The sequence below is a fragment of the Narcine bancroftii genome, chromosome 14, assembly GCF_036971445.1.
Source record: "Narcine bancroftii isolate sNarBan1 chromosome 14, sNarBan1.hap1, whole genome shotgun sequence".
NCBI lineage: Eukaryota > Metazoa > Chordata > Chondrichthyes > Torpediniformes > Narcinidae > Narcine > Narcine bancroftii.
The window spans coordinates 37,627,871-37,645,934 of NC_091482.1; the positions used below are offsets into that span (position 1 = coordinate 37,627,871).

Genomic DNA, 18,064 nt, shown 5'->3' on the forward strand with positions numbered 1-18,064 from the left:
AGATGAATAGGGGTGCAAATCCATACATCACTCAAGGTCACTGCAGAGGTTGATAGGATAATTAAAAAGGCCATTTGGGATGCTAGGATTCATTAATTGAGGGATTGAATTCAGGAAAGAGGTCATGTTACAGCTCTACAAATCTCTGATGAGACACACAGAGTATTGTGTTCATTTCTGGTTACCTCATTATTGGAAGGATGTGGAAGCTATGGAGAGGGTGCAAAAGAAATTTACCACGATGTTGTCTGGACTGGGAAACAAGTCTTATGAGCTGGGACTTTTCACTTTGGAGCATAGAAGGATGAGAGGAATCTTGATAGAGGTCTATAAAATAATGAGGCATAGATAGGGTAGACAGCCAAAACCTGATTCCTAGGGCAGGATCACCAAACACCAGAGGACATATGTACAAAGTTAAGTGAGGGAAGTTTATGGGAGACATCAGGGGTAAATTATTTTGCTCAAAAAGTTGTGGGTCCTTGAAATGCCTTGCCAGGGGTGGTAATGGAGGAGGCTGAAATATTGGGGGTATTTAAGAGACTTTTAGATTGACACATGGATGAAAGGAAAATAGAGGGTAATGGGGTAGGGAGGGTTTAGCACCTTTATTTAAGAAAGGAATATATGGGTCGGCACAATATCAAGGATTAAATGGCCTGTTCTGTGCTGTTTGTTCTACGTTCTAAATTCTTTTCAAATTTGCTCTCAATTTTGTCTTCCACAGCCCAAAATCTGTTTTATTCTGTTTCTTGCCATTTTCTTTCCTCTCGGATGCTTTGAAGTAGCCCTCATCACAGGTGAACATTCTCTCCCTTACAGGAAAAGAGTGGTAATGTGAAGAGAAATCCTTATACCAGAACATAGAATGTTGGGCACCATAAATTGATGTGTACAATGACAACTAAATGAATTGCAGGCGGCAACTCCAAAATCACATGCAGGAGTTCTGGAGTCCAATGGACAACAGAAATGGATATTTTTATATTTCTTTATGCTCTAACTGGGAGCACAGTGCAACTTCAAAATAATTTTCAGTGAATTCAATCAGATCCTAAAACAAGGGTTGCCTGACATCACTGGCAGATTAACTGAAGATCTCTTTCAGTGTTTTGTATTGGCAAATTCTATCCCCACTAATGAGGTCCAGATTGATATGAGCATGTTTATTCATCTTCATTGTGCAATATATTTATTGACTTATTGCAGTTTTCACAAACCAATAAACCAACCCATGGAGCTACATGTAATTTGTGGAGGAGGAAACAGAATGTGTGACCTTTACTGAAAATCTTGTGCTTTTAGTCAGGAAATGTCATACTTTCTACCGTATTGTTTACTAGATCTCTGAAATTAATTCTCTACTCTAATTGCGATTGTTGAGAACCATATAGCCTTTTGCCTACCTTTTCTATTCTGGTGCTTCCTTTCTCCACGAATCTCATTTGCCTGCTTGATGCCCTCTGCAGCTTCCCTATCCAAATACCTTTGAAATGTTGTAATTATCCCTGCCTCCACCATCTCCTCTGGCAACTTCTTCCAGAGGATGTGGTAGAGGCAAATACAATTACAATGTTTCATAGAGTCCCCTCCACTGAAACCTTGGGTATTTAAAAACAAAAATATTTTTTGAATTTATTCAATTCAAAGTTCATAATTTAAATCCACAGGTGAAACCTATTCTTAAAAGGCCAAATTCTTAAATGAAACATTGCTCACTCTACCAGCCTGAAGATTTTAAATCTAGCCAAGATGTGCTAAATGTTGCCCGAAACCCATTGGCCTTGCTATCGCTGTGAATTCTGCATGGAAATAACAAAGAATACTGTTCATTCTACATGTTGAGAGCACAAGCAATTTTTAAAAGTTTCCTACACTTACGTGTGAAATCAAGGGAGATTTATGTCATTCCAAAGGGTCTGATCCCTCGGCAACTTTCCAGTACACCCTTCTTTCTCCAGTGAAAGACAATTCACAGCTAGACGTGGAAGTCACATGAATTCAAAGTTCTCCAGCTCAAATTTTAAGAATGATTCATCCTTGTTGTCTTCCTCATTTGACTATCCCAACATCGAAATGTTGTTATGTTGGGGTAAGACTTATCACTAGTTATGTTCCAAAGTAGGCAATACCAGTGATTAATAGAACAGGTGATGTGCCAATTTACGTAACTTCTCCAAGTAAATGAAGCAATAGTAGCCAAGGGTAGATTTAGCCCCCTGCTCAATCACTGAAACTTATAATTCTTAAATTGCTTAGAGAAAACAAATCTTATGCACAATGCTTATTACTGTATACATTCAAGGGGGCCATTTTGAAATTATTTATTTAACCCCTTTTTGACAGATTTTTTTCTCACCTTTTTTTGCTTTGATTTTTTTTTCTTCTTTTTTCACGTCTAGAATATGACTTGAAAAAGAATCTGACAAATATCAAAGTAGGTTTGGCTCTCATCATATTGTAAATGGCTCACGGTAAATTATTAATGAACAACATTTTCAAAGACAGCTTTTTGCGGCAGCCGTGTCATTCTAGATGCAGCCAACTGTCAATCCCCTTCTCTTTTCTAACAAAGTAAGAGCAATCGACTGATGTGGAATTCTCGCACTTCAGTACTTTGAAGTCTCTTCGCGCTTTTGAACCTTTACCTTCCAAAGCAAGTAACCCTTGTTATTGGACCTCTAATGAGCATAGCAGTTGACTGGAAACAAATGTTTGTAGATATTGGGATACATGACAATGGTCTTCTAGCAGCATCAATTACATACATTTTAACACTGAAATGATGTTAGCCTCTGTGAGTCAAGTTTGACTGAATGAATGACTTCCAACATCATTCAACTAACTTCTGCAGAAAGCATTTTTGGTTAAGTTTTAAATCAAAAACTTTAAATATGTTGTGTATTCGATCTGGTTGCACAGGTCAAATCATCTTTCGAAAAACCATGCTCGATAATAATGAGCTGAATGGGCTGTGAACAAATACCCACATAACAGGGGAATTGACAATTCCCAGTTGCTTTACCTGCTGACTCTGACATAATTTGCCACTTAACTTTATTCTGCTCCATCTGTAACTCTTCCCTTTACCAGCACTTTCAATCACCCCCACGTGTCCGGACCTTAATGTCAAGGTTACGTTCACTTAAGTAGAGATGGGAAACTCAGAGACAGGGAACCTGAATTGGTAACTTCAACTAAATCTCCTGAAATAAATTATATCCAAATAATTTCACCAATTTTTTCTTTTTGGCTTCAGTTATTTCTCAGGTTTTCCAACAATTTTTCACGACTGATCAACTATGTATCTATTTATTTAAACTTTAACCACTTCTTCATTGCACTGCATTGTTACCTGTAGTTTGCCAATTCTTTCTCCCAACTGCCAGACTAACTCACATTTACCTCTTCCTAATAAAATCTATCACAATGTTTCCCAATGAATGTAGTGCAAAGCTGTCCAAGATCTGGGCCGTTAGAGTGCTATCATGTAACAGCCAGCACCAAGGAAGAAAATTACTCGAGTAATCAGTGATAGATTTTCTAATCACATCGTAATTTTATCAGATACAGAAATCAGGAAGTAGAATCATACACACCTCTTTACATCAGTAGGAGAGACTCAGTTAGGTGCTTTTAAACTGCTGCACCTAGGTCATCCTCTTGGGACCCAGGTGGATTAAATGGGTTGATGGTGCTCCTAGCACCTTTCAAACTGGGGCTGGATCGACCCTGTAAATCACCAACCTGGTGATTTACAAGGGGGTTTCCGCCCCCGTGATGACACGTTGAATGACTATCAGTAAGTCTCTCCCATCCCTCCTACCACATGTCAATCACTCCCCCCCCCCCCACCCCCACCCCGTCGCGGCAGCCCTCTGTCTCTATGGCATCAGATCACGGCATCCTCCCCCACCCCCACCGGCCTGCCAATCGTGGAGACCCCTCTCTCTCCTTCTGTCAGGGATTCCCTGGGACACCAGCACGCAAGTGCTGACATCACAGGAGTAACTGAGTCAGTTATTTTTGTTTTCAAGCCATGGGAGGACATGACTTATTAATGGGTTCCCTGACTATCTCTGAGGTAGGGCAGGGACTCGGTTGATTTTGGACGTCACTAACTGTGTCAAACCCTTTCATGCTGCCTTGTGAGTGGTTCACTAACTGGGCAAATTGCCTGGTTAACCCCATCTTACAAGGAAGCTTGAAAGGGCCTGGCAATATAATTGATATCCTCCTGCTCAGATATGGTCAAGTTTATCTCAAACATATCTTGAGGTTACAAATAACTGCAAGTGAAAGGCCATTCCAATAACACTACAGGGCAAAATATTTATACTTTCTTTCATTATTCTACAAATGATTTAACGTAAGAAAATGGGAAGAGTAGGAGTCAGTCGCCTGGCTTGTTGAGCCTACTCTGCCATTCAAGATCATGGCTGACCTGGCCCTGAACTTAGCTCCACCATCCTGCCTTTTTCCGATAACTTCAATTCCCCTGATATGAAAAATATCTTTCTAAATGTGTCTTAAATATATTTAATGAGGTAGTTTCTGTTACTTCCTTGGGCAGAAACTCTACAGATTATCTACTCTCTGGGAAAGCACTTTCTCTGCATTTCCATATTAAATCTTCCTCGTTCACTTGTAAAAGTTTCACATGCAAGTGGGAATAACTTTCCTGGCTCTCTTATCTATCACTTTCTATAATTTCATACATTTCCACAAGATCTCCTCTCATTCCTCCGAATTGCTTTGAATAGAAACTCAGGTGACTCACTCTTTCTCACCCCCCTATCTCTGGAACCAACCTGGTGAACTTTCTCGGCATTGCTCCCAATGCCAGCACATCCTTTCTCAAGTCAGGAGAGCAGAACTGCCCACACTACTCTACTTGCGGTCTTACCAACACCTGCACAGTTGCAAGAGAATCTCCGAACTCTAAAATTCAATCCCTTGAGCAATGAAATCCAATATTAATTTGCCCTCTCGATTATCTGTTGCACTGGCAAATCTACCTTTTGCAATGAATGCCCAAGCAATCCCAAGCCCTTCTGCAACAGCATGCTGCAATCTTTAAATAATCCATTTTTCCATCCAAAGTTAATGATCTCACATTTACCAACATTGTACTCCATCTGCCAGATCCTTGTCCACTCATTTAACCTATCTCTATATCTTTCTACAGACTCTCCACATCTGCACAATTTGCTTTTTTTTAACCAACATAGTGTCATCAACAAATTTAGATGTACAAACACTCATTTATCCCAATGACCTGCCCTCTAATGGTTAACCCAGTGGTTCTCAACATTTTTATTTCCACTCACATCCCACTTTAAGTATTCACTTTGCCATCTGTGATTAGTAAGGGATTGCTGGTCTGTGGATAAAAAGGGAGGGTTGAGAATCACTGCTTTTGACCCAATTGTTACTGAAATATTTTGTTTGAGAAAAATTGTCATTGACCCTTTTCCTTTGGATTTATGAAACTGTGCACATAACAAGTCAATTAGGTATGATTAAAACAGTGGTTTTCAAACTTTTTCTTTCTACCCATAGACCACCTAAAGCAATCCCTTATTAATCACAGAGCACCTATGGCATAGGGATTATTTAAAGTGGGATGTGAGTGGAAAGAGAAAGGTTGAGAACCACTGGGTTAACTAATCCTCTCACTATGCTAATATATTAACCCCAACTCCATGCATCTTTATCTCATGTATGTCTTTTATGAGGCACCTTATCAAAAGCCTATTGGAAATCCAAGTACACAACTTCCACCTGTTTCCTCTATCTACTGTGCTTATTACATTCTCAAAGAACTGCAGTAAATCTGTCAAATAAGACGTGCCCTTCCTTAATCTCTGCTGTGCTGCCTGAAGGAACAATCACCCTACGAGACATTAAACTAACTGGCCTATAGTTCCCTGAATTTTGCCTACATCCTTTGGTGTAATATTTGTCATCTTCCAGTTCCTGGGGACCTGTCCTGTCCAGTGAATTTTGGTAAATTATCAGAAGCACCTCTAGTATAACTTCTGTCATTTATTTCCACTCCCTGGGATACATTCCATCTGGACCAAGGGACTTATTGAACTTGAGACTCACTTGTTTGCACAGCATTATTTCTTCTGTGATAGTGATTGTATAGAGGTCCCTGCACTCCAGACATCAGTGAAGACCAACACAAAATGATTGGTCAAGACCTAGGCCATTTCCACATTATTAATATCCCTCTCGTCTTCCAAGGGACCTACATTCACTTTAGCCACCTTTTTCCACTCTATATAATTATAGAAAATTTTACTATCTATTTTAATATTTTGTGCTAGTTTCCTTTCAAATTCTTTATTACTTGCCCGTGATTCTTTGTTGCTTTTTAAAAGTAACACAATCTTCCAGTCAAACTCGAGGCAACTTTGCATGCATGAAGGACATAAGAAATAGGAGCAAGAGTAGGGCATTTGGCCCATCAAACCTGATTCGCTATTCAATGTGATCATAGCTGATCTTTTAGGCTGATGCCTTACCCTAGTTATCCAAAGCTGACTCTCCTCACCCTTATTGTCCTTGGTTTTAATTGGAGATATTTTTGTTGTGCTCAATGAAAAATATCATTCAAAATCTTCCACTATTCCTTAACTGCCCCAACATGTAGCCTGTGCTCTTGTCAACACGAGCCAACTCCTCCCTCATCCTGCTATAGTCTCCCTTGTTTAGGGGTCAAATACTGGCTTTCGATTGAATGATTGCACCCTCCATTTGTATGATAAATTTAATCGTACCACGATCACATCTCCCAAAAGGATCCCCAACCAAGATCTGTCTCATTGAACAGGATCAAATCTAAACTGGTGTGTTCCTTTGTATGTTTGGTAACCGTCACTAAAGCGTTTAACAAAGTCCTCCTCGAAGCTACCTCGATCAACTTAATTTGCCCAATTCATGCACAAGATAAAGTCCCCCATGACAGCCTGCTGTTCCATTCTCACATACATCAGATATTTAATTTATTGCCTGTGCCACTGTAATGTTATTTAGTAGCCTTTAAACAACTCCCAGCAGTAATGCTTTTTCCCTTTATTATACCTAATCTCCACCCAGACTGATTCAGTATTCTGTTCCACAGTCTTTCTATCGTCTCTCACTAAGTAAGAGCTCATCTCCCCAACCTTCCTGCCTATCCTTCAAATTACCTGTTGTCAATCATCTCCACCCTGCAAGCACGTTTCTAAATCATACTTTTGTACTGACTTGTTTCGAAATCTTTTGCATTTATATTCCGCACTTACTTTCCTCTAATTTTTGCTCTGGTCTCTGCATTGCTTCCCTATTTCTTTCTTCTCTCCACCCCACCCCCACCCACCCAAATTAACTTAAAACCTCTACAACAGCACTAGCAAATAATCTTCCGAGGACATTGATCCCAGTCCTTCCTAGGTGTAGATGGTCTACTTGTACTGGTCCAAGTAGAACCAGTTTGAATGCCCCAGGAATCTGAAACCCTCCCTGCTGCACCACTGCTCAAACCACGTATTCATGCTAACTATTCTGTTGTTCTACTCTGACTACCTCGTGACACGAGTAGTAATCCGGGGATTACTTTCAATTTTAACATCCCCTAGCTTCCCAAATTCAGCTTGTTTGAACTCTCATGTTCATTTTCGAGTCTGGGCTATAGATACCACAGTCTTTCAATAGTTCTATCATTTCATATTTTCATTGGACCCTCTACATTATCACTTGCTCTCAGTGCAATACTTTAATCCCCCTGCCCCACTTATTGTAATGGATTCTTTCTCATATGCCTGTCAACTCCTCCCTGATTCTGCAACTATCCACCACATAAAGGGTAATTTTTTCTGGCCTATTAACATACCAGTCACCACATTTTTGAGGTATTTGAGGAAACGGCAGTATTCAAAGAGAACATGCAAACTCTACTCAGAGAGCACTAAAGGTCTATAACTGCAGAAAATTCTAGATATCTCTGCGTGCATGAATGGATCTGTTCATGTACGTCTGCATGAATAGATATATGAGCGGAGATGGAAAATATAAATCACATTTTTTTCTTATTTCAAGCAATGAAATAAAGTTGCTAAAGTATGAATAACCTACAAAAAAGTCACAGCTACAGTTCAAAATTAAAATCTACCAAGTGCTAGAGACTATCTGCAGCATTTGCTAATCAAACATCTTCACAACTTTCTGTTGTGTACATGGGGGTGGGGGGGGTGGGGGGAGAAACAGAACAACCCTGAAAGTCATTATACTCCTTGGACTTATTCAAACAATTTAAATTTATTTTCTTAACCAATCAAGTGCGATGATTTGATTGAATTGGATCACCTCGAGACTAAAGGTCAATCCTTGTAATGATGTCTCCCATTTCACCCATCAAGAATAGAGCCATCACTGCAAAAAGGTTAACTAAATGGAATCTTGACTGGAAGTCCGAAATTAATCTGAACTTGAACCAACATTAAAATAAACTCTGTACCCGTGGGCAAACAGAATTAATCACAATTGTTAAGAAACAAAAAATTACCCACAAATGAAATGTTTGCATTTTCCACACAAAATATATTTACCCTACAATTTCAACAATTTTAAACCGAATCACCATGTGTGGAATTTTAACCACAAAACCGTGCGATTCCAGATCTAACTTTCTTAACCTTGGTCACAATTTTTTTTAGATATGCAGCACGATAACAGGTCCTTTTGGCTGACGAGCCCATGCCGTCCAATTACACCCAATTGGCCTACAATCCAGCTACATTTTGGAGGGTGGGAAGAAACTGGAGTCCCCAGAGAAAACCCACACAGACGCAGGGAGAACATACAAACTTTTTACAGAGAGCGCAGGATTCAAATCCAGGTTCCGATCATTGGTGCTGAAACAGCGTTGCACTAATCATTCCACAGTTTTAAGGTTTTTTTACTTTTAAATTTTTATTTTTTTAAAATTATCTTCTTGCTTGCTTCCTTCCCTAACTTATTTCTCATTACTGTCTGATCCTGTAAATACTTTAACGATTTGCTCTCCCCCACCTCTTGCAACTCATCCAAGTGACTGGAACACGCTTGGTTTTCATCTCACAAAAATGTGATGGCGATGCTCAGTACATACAACTTCTGGCTAAATGGAAACATTGGGAAGTAATCCAATGGAACAGAAAACTGAAGAGAAACTTGCAGAAAGAGGAAGAAGATAAAAGTGAAACAATTAGAACTAGAGAGACGAGTATAACAATAAGTAGACAGAGGCAGTGGAGAAAAATAGGTTCAGGAAAGGCCCAGAAAAAATGGTAATGGGAACTATTTTTGCCATTGGTGAATAATGCATTGGAAAATTAATCTGTAATATTAGAACTACTGAGCTGGCTCTTTTGGTTATCATGGAATCCCTCTCCATAATCTGACCTAGATTCAGGACTGCCCGAGAGCTGGATCATTGTAAATATTGCCCACTCGCTTAAATTAGGGTACAGTGATAAAGTGAGAAACCTCATCACATTCATGAAAGGGCAAATTCTAAAAATAATCACTTGGAACTTAATTAGCAGTCATAAGCCCTTTTCACGCTGGCTAACCAGTGTTTGGTCATTCAGTGAACCGGTTAAGGAAGCCATTTTTGCCTTTCACACTGGACCACTGTTAACAAATTCTCTGTGTCCTTTCACACAAACCACCAGGTATCCCTGGGGAAAGGGAAGTCTAACCTCCACCAGTGACATCTGAGTGATACATCGAGCGATGGTGGGCCTTCCCTCAATCCTGATCAATGTATTATGATCATGTATTTGAACAAAATTAATCATGCGTAATTATAACATAATTAAGCATTATGTACAGAACAATATGATCCCTTCAGCCCCTCTTGTTGTGCTGACCTATATAAACCTTTATAAATTTATAAACACCATGGGGAAGTCCTAACAGCAATAGTGCACAAATTATAAAGACCATGGGAAAGAGCAATGGTGAACCTGCTCTCGCAGAATTCCGTATGACAAAGGGCTACATGCATGGAGCACTCATGGAGGGTTTCTCTGCCGCACGGAATTCTGGGAGGGCAGATCCACCATTTCTCTCTCCTGCTGCGACTTTCCCACGGTTCTCTAGACATTTATATAGGTTTATATAGATCAGCAAAGTTTAAACCTTTTTAATCTTTTGTTTCCTTCATGTTCCTGCACTCTTGCAAAAATGTCATCAACCCTTATCCCAGGGTACCCTATGTCCCTTTCACACCAGCTAATCGGCACACAGGCATCATCAGATGCTGGGAATTACATTAAATACCTAGGCTGTATCATCCCCTATGTCTGATGACAATGCGTGCCAATTAAAAAGCTTTCACACTAGCCCCTTAACTGGTAGATTGGCCACTAGTTACTAGGACAAGGTGCCAATGTGAAAGGGGTTATGGACAAGAATAGTGAAAGACAGCATGGATTTGTTGATAGCAAATCATGTCTAGTCTGCTAAGAGTAGCAGAGAGGACTAATGAAGAAAACTTGATTGCTGTATTATGTGCATTCCTAAAAGGTGTTTGACAAGAGGATCGCATAATGAATGAAAGCCATGAAATAAAAGAGGTTTGAGTAGCATAGATTAAAAAATACCAAGTCTTAAAGGTTGTCTTTATAACTGGAGGTAAGTGAAAATTGTTCCTCAGTGTACTTGGGCCATTGTTTTGCTTCATTTAGATTTCTGATTTGGGATTAGATATATAATTTCCAAATTTATGAAATGACACATCTTGGAGTTGTGAACAGTGAGGAAGAAAGACATCAAGGAGATAACAGACAGATTCGTAAAATGTGAAATGTAACATCTTAATAGGAGGAACAAGAGCCCAACACACACTTATAGCTCCCTACCTCCCCCACCCCAGGACTCTGCTCAAAGTTTATGGGCCCTCCTTCCCTTTGAAGCAGTCAAGTTCTAGTTTCTTCCATACTTCTCCCCAACCAACTACATAAAAGAATTTATGTTACACGAGATGAAAATAGAACAAGGCTTTTACTTAAATGTGCTGTGCACCCCCCCCCCACCCCCCAGGCCACCATAGAGCCCCTATTTAGAATGGCTGCTCCAAGATTTGAAGAGGGCCCCAAAAGAGATTGACTGAAAGAATTCCAGATATGGATAGATTGGTGAAACTAGGGTTGATATCCTTGGAACAGTGAAAGGGTTTGACGAAGTATGAAGGATATAGGCAGAACAAAGTGAAACTGTTCACATGAGTAGAAAGGTCAAGTACCAGGGGACATGGAATATTTACGCAGCAAATATTTAGGGTCCGGAATCCACAGATAGGAATAAGAGTAGAAGCGAGTTCCATATTTCCTAACAATACTGAGAGGCCATTAAGTCCATACCATCTCAGAGAGCAATCCCATACCCTATTAATTTTCCATGCAACCTACTCTCTCCGTGTTCCCATCAACTGCCCTTCTGTTCTACCCTTCACTTGGGGCAATATCGAAAGGCCAATTCACCTACCAACCAACACAGCTTTGGGATGTGAACCTGGGGGGATTTCTTGCAAAGTCCACACAGACAGGACCAGAAGTCAAGATTTAAACCTGGGTTGCTGGATCTGTAAGGGAATAGGGGAATAGCAATACTAACTTCACCATTACTATGCCACCCTTTTGAATTCTAGATAACTTCTAGAGCTCAAAAGAGTGCTGAATAAGGATTTGAAACAAGAATATTTTCAGGTTTTGGGGAAAGTGCAGGAGAGAGGGATGGCATGAACTGCTCTAACTGGTAATTGACTCAGGTGGCTGAATGGTCTCCTTTACACTAACTATTTTCTGATTACATCACATCTGGGCCAGAGCACAAGTTCACTGAAATCAACAAATAACTTTATTCTTACTTCAGAGGTGACACAGTAATCAATTTGATCAGTTAGAAGACAAATAAATATTTCCTTGTTAAGTTAAGGCATGTTAAGTGAGAGGAGATTATGCAGGGGATGAAACCCTTCATGTATTATAAAATGTAATCTTCCAATGGTTTAATAACTATTATCAACTAACCTGATAATTCTTTAAATAGTATTCAAATCAGAAATTTAATTGCACTTTCAGGCCACTTTTAGGGTGCCTGGATCCTGTACACAGAATTTTAAACAGAAATATGCGAATTTGAAAACCTGAAATCTGACAAGAGGGGAACTGCACATTTCTGATCTGAATTTCTTGCATCTCAACTACAGGTTGAAATACCTGGTTCTGCATTCTGTGGTCCAGCAGAGTTTGAACAATTCGCACAGATTGACTAACTAACCAATTCTAACTAAGATTAAAAATTAAGTAAGACCTTAATTAACCTACTTGTGTAAGTTTTGTGACCTATCCGATAGAAATTTTGGGTTATTAACAATTCTCATAATCCTTATGTAACCATGAGTGTGTCTATACTGCACAGAGGAAGGTGATCAAGGGAAATTGCTATGGCCTGACTTTTTTTGTTTCAGCATAATTCAGATCCCAAGGATAGAGAGTTTCAGCCTGTGATCACTTTCTTCCACATGCTAAAGAACTAGTAAAAGTATTGTCTTAAAACTTGTGGATGATAGTTCAAAAACTTGTCTGCCTGCCAACACAAAATAATATTTTACATTTCTTATCTGAGGTAAATTTGCCACTGGTCAAATATTTCTCTGAAACAGGTTTTCTGCAAAATACAAAGTGAAAACATAATAAAAATTAACTTACCAGACTGTCCAATCCACCTCCCAATAGATCCACAGCTCCCATTTGCATTGAAGACATTTGTGGTACATTGACAGGGGGACCAAGGTCAAGGTTCAGAAGATCACCCAGAAGGTCACCTTGGGATGGAATAACTTGAGGCTGCTGTTCTAAAGTCAAGTTTGCTGTAGTCGTTGGCCCAACTGGACTTTCCGGCTCACTCCTATGGAATAAGAGCAAGATAGCTCTAAAATAATGAAAAGTAAAACAGGAAAGTCTGCAGACATCGTGGTTGAACTAAAAACACAATGCTGGAGAAAGTCCAAAATGTTTACATACCTTAATGAAGGGCTCAAGCCCGAAACATTGGTGATATATCTTTATCTTTGAGATATAAAGTCCACTGTTTGACCTGCTGAGTTTCTCCAGCATTGTGCTCTTAGTTTCAAAATAATGCCCATTCTCACACAAAATTCCTTATCAGATTAGAAGCATGTGAGCCTCTTAGGAAATGAGAAACTACAAATTATATTAGTTCAGTTACTGGCTGATGCATCATATTGTGAGCACATAGCTCAGACAGAAGATGTACACCATTTAGTCAGTTGGTTGAGATACAATCTTTCCATAATTACAGCTTGCCATAGTCTAATACACAACAGTTCTGCAGGTGGTGCATTTAACTTGAGTGAGTTTTTTTTAATGAAAGTGTACAGGAGTTAACCGTGCAATACAAGCAGCACAGGAGTAACATTCAGCATTGAGGCATTAAATAATATTTATGCAAATTATACTGAATGGCCAAGGGATACAAATGAAGGCAGTGAGATTCCTCAAGCCACTCATTAGTTTTCAGGTCACATTTTTACAAGGCAATGTGATCCCACATCACAGTGCTATGAAGCCACAGTAGTCAAATTATGAAACGGATTCTAAATCCAAATTTATCAACTCCCTGACAACCTGAGCAGCTGAGCAAGATTGGAGACAAGGCCACAAGTTGCTTGTCATTTTCTGTTTAAGCATCAATGAGGAAAAATTATAACATGATCAATCAATCATTGTTATTTAACACTAAATAACTATAATTTATTGATAGCAAGCTGAAGTTATTGAATATTTGGTGGCCTCCATGCAGTTATAAAATAAAAATATTGTCACAGCACCTTTAACATAGCAAAGAAAAAAAATTAATACCAAACAAGAGGTCATTGAAGCAACAGGCAACTTGTTGCTCATCCAAACAAAAGCAATTAAGTAAAGAACAGATGGCAACTATTACCTCTACGAGCAAGAAAAAAATTATTTCTAATAGCTCTACCAAAACACAGTCATGCTACTGTAAACCCAAGTCACCAACAAAGAAACTCTGATCTATGCATCCTTAAGAAACCCCAAATTGTGCATCTGATGGCAGTTTATTATCCAGCCTTGTTCAGTTAGTGTACTTCTAGTACATGGCATCTTCATCTCTGCAAAACAGATGCAGTCTCAAAGCTTGGCATTCACAGATAAGTGTGTGCAAAATGTGAACCTCCCAGACCAGCTGTGAAATGAACTGAATAGTTCATGGAATCCAGTGGTACAGCACCAATTTCTAGCAGATCCTCAGCAGTTACCTTGGGAAGTCTTTCCACTGAACCAGTGCCAGTTTCTGTCATTTTAATGGTGGGGGGGGGTGAAGAGGATGAACAGGAGAGCGTTAAATTTCATATCACTTACATTAATTAAAATTATGTATTCCCTTATAATTTCGGCTTCTGCATTTATTTTTAGTACTTTTTGCATTTTTTGGATGCCGTGAGTGTAATTAGCTGGGTGTTCAACACTCTGTTGGATTTATAATGAACTGCCTCTTTCCAACAAAGACTCTCCAAGAGAGATCTGCATTTATTCATGACACTATCAATGCAATATCTGCTCAAGTATGGACAAAAACTAAGCTGGAGAATGGGAAACATGGCGAGCAGACTACTCTATTAACTCTGCGACCATATCTATCTTGCAGAAACTAAGCTGCAGATTCCACATTCGAGAAATATACTAACAGGATAAGCCTGATTTTTCCCCCCCCCCAATATATAGACATTCATTTTAAGAGCAAGAGAGTAAATTAAATTAATTTAAAAAAAATTAATTTTAAACTTAGACAGTACCAGGCTATTTCTGTGCCGCCCAATTTACACCCAATTAATCTACACCCCCGGTACATTTTGAATGGTGGGAGGAAACCAGAGCCCCTGGGGAAAACCCATGCAGACACGGAGAAAATGTACAAACTTCTTACTGACAGCACGGGATTCAACTCCGGTCCCAATCGGTGGCACTGTAAAGGCGTTGCGCTATCCGCTACGCCAATCATGCCACCTTTAGGGAAGAGTAGAGCCAATTAGGGACCAAAATGGCAATCTGTATACATTGAGTATACATTAAAGTTAGAGAATTCAAGGAGGGAAACAGTGAAATGCTAACGTTATCATTGAGAAGGAGATACTACATGAATCTGAGTGAGATCAAAAATGGATAAACCCCCGGGGCCTGATGAGATGCATCACAGACTACTATGGGAAATAAGGGAGAAATTGTCAGAGATTTTAAAATCTTTGTTGGTCACAGAACACTGGAGGACAGCAAATGTGTAGCATTATTCAAGTTAGGCAGCAAGTATAAACCCAGGAATTAGTGGCCTGCGAGTCAAACATCAATAATAGGGAAGATACTGGAAAAGATTCAGAGGAAGAGGATTAATCAATACTTGGAAGGGCAGGATTTAATAAAAGATAGTCAGCGTGGCTTTGTACAGGGATCTTGTCTCACCAATTCAATTGATTTTTTTTGAAGAGGTAACATAATACCTGGATGAAGGCGGTGCTGTTAATGTGGACGCGAACTTCAAAAAGGCCATTGACAAGGTCCCACTGAGAAGACTAATCCAACGAGTTAGAGCCCACCCACAGGATGCAGGTTAAGTTGGCACAATTAATCCTAAATTGGCTTGGTAACAGGGGGCAGAGAGTGATGGTTGAGTGCGATTGAAAAGCTGTAATTAGTGCTGCTTATTATTAACCTACTTCCACATTAATCTTGCTTATTGTATTTTACATTAACAACCTGGAATTAATGTAGGAATTATAATTAGGTGATTTCCAGATGACAGGAAAATAGTTTTGGCTACAGGACCACATTGGTCAGTTTGTAAGAAAGGCAGTGAAAAGTAAATTGGAATTTGATACTGGTAACTGTAGGTGATGGAAGCAGGTACTCTCAAAACATGTAAATATATAGACAAGCAACTGAATCTCAAAGGCTAGCAAGTGAAATTATTAGAGAAATACTTGATACAAAATTCAGAATCTTGGATTAACTGAATACTTGATGAATTATAGTTTGGTCATGCTGAAGAACCAGTTTCTGGTCGGTATGATTCTATAGTTCTAAAATGTCTGATGAAATCTGTCCATTATAGCATTGCTACTAACCCTCCAAGTTGCAATGGTAAGTGCTTGCGATGGATTCCATGGCTACCCTCTACAAATGCATTTGGTGGTTTATGATAAACAGATGCCAGTGACCCAATATGACAGATGAGTTCATCCAGCAACGTTGGTTCAATCAGGTCAGTCTCCTCTGAAATCAGCGGCTTTTCAGATAGAACCACTTCTTTAGCAGCCACAGGGTCCGTAGACAGCAGACGCCAATAAATGTAGCCACGGTCACGGAGATCAGGATTATCAGAATCCTGCAAAGAGACAAACACATTATAAATTTAATCTTTGTCACACAGCATTGCAGTGACGATTACACACTCTGCAAATGAATTTTCTTTAGCACAGTAACAGTGATTGTAAACCAAAAAACACCTACAAGGTTACTGTTTTATAAAAACTTGGTACATTATTATGTTAAGCAGTAAAAAGCAAGCAGTTTTCATATTTAGCACTTCAAGTATGTATTTTCTTTCAATGATAATTAAAAACACAATGACTTGTACAAGTGCAGCATAATCCTGTACCTGAAGAGTCGAACTGCAAAGAAATAGCATCACTCTAAATTAGTCAGGCAGAGGTGTTGTGCGTGCAATGCTAAGTGATTTTGTGTAGATTTTTGAAAAGGCACTGGAGGAACAATGGATTTGGAATTAACAAGCAGCTGCTGCTACACTTAGACGAATGGTACAAATATCAGTATATTCAATCTTCATTGGAAACAATTATGCACTACAAAATTCAGAATCTTGGATTAACTGAATAGCCTTCATTTATTAGTCTTCCCGATATACATTTTAAAAGGAAGACCAGGAAAATTGTGTTTAACAAATTGATTTTTTTTAATGAATTTAAAAAATAGAGTTGATGTTGAACATTCAGAGGACATTGCAGACTGACTGCGCGTTATGGCATATTTGTAAAACATGCTAATCAAACAGGACAAGCTCAACAAGTACTACAAGATGAAAAAAAATGTGAAAAAGATTGAAGGTGTGAAAATAATGGAATTGCACTTGTATGTGGAAGAATTCAAACTGTGTGGTAAATAATCCAGATGAACTCATTTAAGGACAAGCTGCACTTTCATCTTAAAATGATGCTCAACCTTAATAAAGGATGAAAGTTGTAGGTATTACCCTTGGCAAAACAGTTGTAAGTATTGTCATTAACAATCAGAATGTTTTTAAAGTTCAAAAATATGACCATATTGTACAACTCTGGATTATTGTTAAAAATTGGACCATAAGTTTTCTTTTTCTAAATTGGATAATATGGCCTCAGATTCTTCTACAGGGAAGGAATGAAAGCTACTCAGAAAATATTCATCAGATTGATTCCTGGGGGGAAGGCACTGCCTTAAAAGATTCTATTTCTTTGCTGTCAGGTAATAAAACAATTGTAATAGTACATGAAATTTGCCTTTGTCTACCGTAAGGCAGAGAGATTCACAAGCAGCAGAAATTGACGGGCGCCTCTTACAGTCAGAGAGTTCTCCCAGAATCACTGAGTGTCTGTGGATTCACCTCCAGCCACACAGACTCCAGTCTAAACCATGAGTAACTCGAAGTCCAGATCTGAACCTCCAACACAATCAGGTAGCCATCGGCACCCTCTCACATCCCAGTTCTGATACCTGATGTCCCTTCAGCCAGTCTCGAGCCAGGCTCCAGAGGTTCATGGTCTAGTGTGAGTTCCTTGACTGCAAGACGCCAGCAGTCTGAATCCTCGTTCCTCGCCACGAGCCGTCTGCATGTTCTGCAGCCGCAAACCCCCTCACTAGTCTACAGCCATGGTAGTAAATAGATTTCTTGTATTTGACACCGTGGATAACCCAACTTTTAGCTACATTATATT

General features: G+C 39.2%; 1 protein-coding gene across 5 annotated transcripts in view; it reads right to left on the reverse strand.

Annotated features, from left to right (window-relative positions):
- The window catches only part of LOC138749600 (AP-2 complex subunit beta), a 325,506-nt gene that overhangs the window by 195,614 nt on the left and 111,828 nt on the right, over positions 1–18,064 (reverse strand). For all 5 annotated transcript variants that reach the window (XM_069911214.1, XM_069911213.1, XM_069911216.1 and 2 more), the window contains 2 exons: positions 16,202–16,461; positions 12,747–12,945 (listed from right to left, as the gene is read on the reverse strand). In XM_069911214.1, coding sequence (XP_069767315.1) covers positions 12,747–12,945; positions 16,202–16,461 — 459 coding nt within the window. The remainder of the gene's footprint in view (positions 1–12,746; positions 12,946–16,201; positions 16,462–18,064) is intronic.